The 1,447-nt window shown below is 40.2% G+C and overlaps 1 protein-coding gene across 1 annotated transcript; it reads right to left on the bottom strand.

Moving 5' to 3' along the window:
• Window positions 1-139: 139 nt before the first annotated feature.
• Window positions 140-808, bottom strand: EMH_0051750 (uncharacterized protein; the record flags this gene model as incomplete). The annotated part of the gene is made up of 1 exon (XM_013496799.1): window positions 140-808. The coding sequence occupies one exon, from the start codon at window positions 806-808 to the stop codon at window positions 140-142; it is 669 nt and encodes a 222-aa protein (XP_013352253.1).
• Window positions 809-1,447: the final 639 nt, after the last annotated feature.

Below are 1,447 nucleotides of genomic sequence, written 5' to 3' on the forward strand. Positions count from 1 at the left end.
CTTACCGTGCATAGAGCAATTAGATAAACAAGTAACTTTAACATTTTTATTTATATTTATATTTTTATTTTTATTTTTATTTTCTTCTTTTTCTGTATTTATATTTTCATTTTTTTTATTTTGTTTTATTTGTTTTTTATTATTTTCTTCTTCGTTTCCTTTCTCTAGACTGTATTCTTGCTCCTGCTGCTGCTGCTGCTGCTGCTGCTGCTGCTGCTCCTGCTGCTGCTGCTGCTGCTGCTGCTGCTGCTGCTGCTGCTGCTGCTGCTGCTGCTGCTGCTGGTTCGTCTTCGTCAAATAATTTATTAGAATGAAATTTAAGGCGTATTCTATCAGCAACACTCAGTGGTTGCTGCTGCTGTTCTTTTGCTGCTGCAGTTTCTGCTGCTGCTGCTGCTGCTGCTGCTAGTGCAGCCCTTTTTGCTGCTGCTGCTGCTGCTGATGCACTCTCTGCTGCTGCTGCTGCTGCTGCTCTTTCTGCTGCTGCTGCTGCAGATGCTATTTCTGCTGCTGCTGCTGCAACAGAAGGAGGGAGGGGCTCCTCTTGCTGCTCTCTGACATCTACGCTGCTGCTGAGCCTACGAGGGGTTGCTGCTGCTGCTGCTGCTGTTGCTGTTGCTGCTTCTGCTGCTGCTGCTGCTGCTGCAAATTCTTCAATGAAGGGTTTCTCAGAAACCCCTGCTGCTGCTGCAGCAGCAGCAGGGGTTGCTGCTGCTGCTGCTGTTGCTGCTGCTGCTGCAGCAGCAGCAAACAACCAAAGACAGATGAGAAAGGCAGCGTACACTCTGGGGTGTATATGCAGCTCCATTGACGGCTACCGCAGGAGCAGACGAAGGGAAAGGGGGGGTTTTAGTGTATAAAAAAAGAGAAAAATATAAATTAAATTATAATTAATAAAATAAAATATATTTATTTATTTTTTTTATATTTATTGTGTTTATTTCTGCTCGTTTCGTGCTGGTCTAGCCCCCACCAGCACCGCAGCACCGCCCCCTAGGTGTGTATGCATCAGCAGCAGAAAAAAACAAAAAAAATAAAAAAATAAAAATATAATAAAGACAATATTAATAATATTACAAAAAAATAGACAAAATACACACAAAAATACTGCTGCTGCTGCTCCTGCTGCTGCTGCTGCTGCTGCAGCAGCAGCAGCAGCAGCACAAGTGACCATTGGAACGCTGCAGCAGCAGCAGCAGCAGCAGCAGCAGCAGCAGCAGCAGCAGCAGAAGATATGTAAATAATAAGTTTATTAATTAATTAAATTAATTAAAATAAATATATTTTAATAAATAAATAAAAAAAATAAATAAATTTAGTTTTTTTTTGTGGATTGCTTTTTGCTGCTGCCTGGCGCTGCTGCTGCAGCTGAAATTCATTTTTATTTATTTTTATTTATTTTTATTTATTTATTATTTTTATTTATTTATTTTTATTTATTTATTTA

The sequence above is a fragment of the Eimeria mitis genome, genomic scaffold (genome assembly GCF_000499745.2).
Source record: "Eimeria mitis Houghton genomic scaffold, Emh_scaff2301, whole genome shotgun sequence".
NCBI lineage: Eukaryota > Apicomplexa > Conoidasida > Eucoccidiorida > Eimeriidae > Eimeria > Eimeria mitis.